This window comes from Empidonax traillii, unplaced genomic scaffold (assembly GCF_003031625.1).
Source record: "Empidonax traillii isolate 1590-97213 ecotype Southwest subspecies unplaced genomic scaffold, ASM303162v1 scaffold685:size505991, whole genome shotgun sequence".
Taxonomy (NCBI): domain Eukaryota; kingdom Metazoa; phylum Chordata; class Aves; order Passeriformes; family Tyrannidae; genus Empidonax; species Empidonax traillii.
Genome location: NW_020955878.1, coordinates 349985 through 351310, shown reverse-complemented (window position 1 = coordinate 351310; position 1326 = coordinate 349985). Strand labels below are relative to the sequence as shown.

The 1326-nt window shown below is 44.0% G+C and overlaps 1 protein-coding gene across 1 annotated transcript in view; it reads left to right on the top strand.

The window, feature by feature from the left end:
* The window catches only part of LOC114065641 (myosin-4-like), a 20070-nt gene that overhangs the window by 9908 nt on the left and 8836 nt on the right, over positions 1-1326 (top strand). Inside the window, exons 15-16 of the mRNA XM_027899699.1 lie at positions 122-258; positions 360-652. Coding sequence (XP_027755500.1) covers positions 122-258; positions 360-652 — 430 coding nt within the window. The remainder of the gene's footprint in view (positions 1-121; positions 259-359; positions 653-1326) is intronic.

Genomic DNA, 1326 nt, shown 5'->3' with positions numbered 1-1326 from the left:
GATGTGGACCACACCCAGTACAAATTTGGACACACCAAGGTACAAACCCCCACTCCCTCACTCCCTCTGGGCCTGCTTTGCCCTGCCTGACAGTGGTGTGCTGCAACATTCCCTCTCCAAGGTGTTCTTCAAAGCTGGGCTGCTGGGGCTCCTGGAGGAGATGAGGGATGAGAAGCTGGCACAGCTCATCACCCGCACACAGGCTGTGTGCAGGGGTTACCTGATGAGGGTGGAGTACCGGAGAATGGTGGAGAGAAGGTACACATTCCTCATCCTCAGTAAAAGCCACTGTGCTTGGGGGAAAGTGTTGACACTCTTCAGACTGAAAATATTCATTGTACACATGAATTATGCTCCAGGGAGTCCATCTTCTGCATCCAGTACAACGTTCGTTCCTTCATGAACGTCAAACACTGGCCCTGGATGAAGCTGTTCTTCAAGATCAAGCCCTTGTTGAAGAGTGCAGAGTCTGAGAAGGAGATGGCCAACATGAAGGGAGAGTTTGAGAAAACCAAGGAAGAGCTTGCGAAGTCTGAGGCAAAGCGGAAGGAGCTGGAGGAGAAAATGGCTTCTCTAATGCAAGAAAAAAATGATCTGCAGCTCCAAGTGCAATCTGTAAGTATTACTTGTGTTTCTTCCAGGTGTTCTCACAGTACGTAACTCTCATGCTAAATGATAAATTTTCTTAGAAAATATTTTAATATGAATCACTAAAGGTAAAATTCAGACCCACTCAGTGTCAACACTATAATATCATGCTCCAGCCTGGGAAGGACTTTTGAAGCGTGATACGCCTGTAAGTCTGTTTCTCCATGCAAGTTCACAATATAAGGCCCAACTGTAATCACTGAAGAGTTAGTATATACAGTTAAAGGAGTCTGGAGAGCAATTCTTTGACAACTTTGGTTTCAATCAGTTGCCCAAATAAAAGAGCTTTATGTCATTTCTTATGACACATGTAATGTCGCCTGTCTGAAACCACTATTCAAGGAAGACACAACCCTCCTTGGCATTCCCGTAGGCCTATGTGTTCCTCCAGTTTCCATTGGAAGATCAAATGGTGTGACTCCTGGGGATAGTCCTGTGCAGGGCTAAAGGTTGGACTTGATGGTCCTCGTGGGTCCCTTCCAACTCGGTTCTTTCTGTGATTCCATCTAAAGATTGGGCAATATTTAAACATTACTCTTGTGCCTTCAGAGATTCAAAAAAAAAGTCAGGTTCAAATTGAAACTACGAATCGCATCTAGAAAATACATCAATTTATCTGGCACAAAAAAATTATTCAAAGTCAGTATCGGCAAAAAAGGATTTTAAGGAGATAAAACA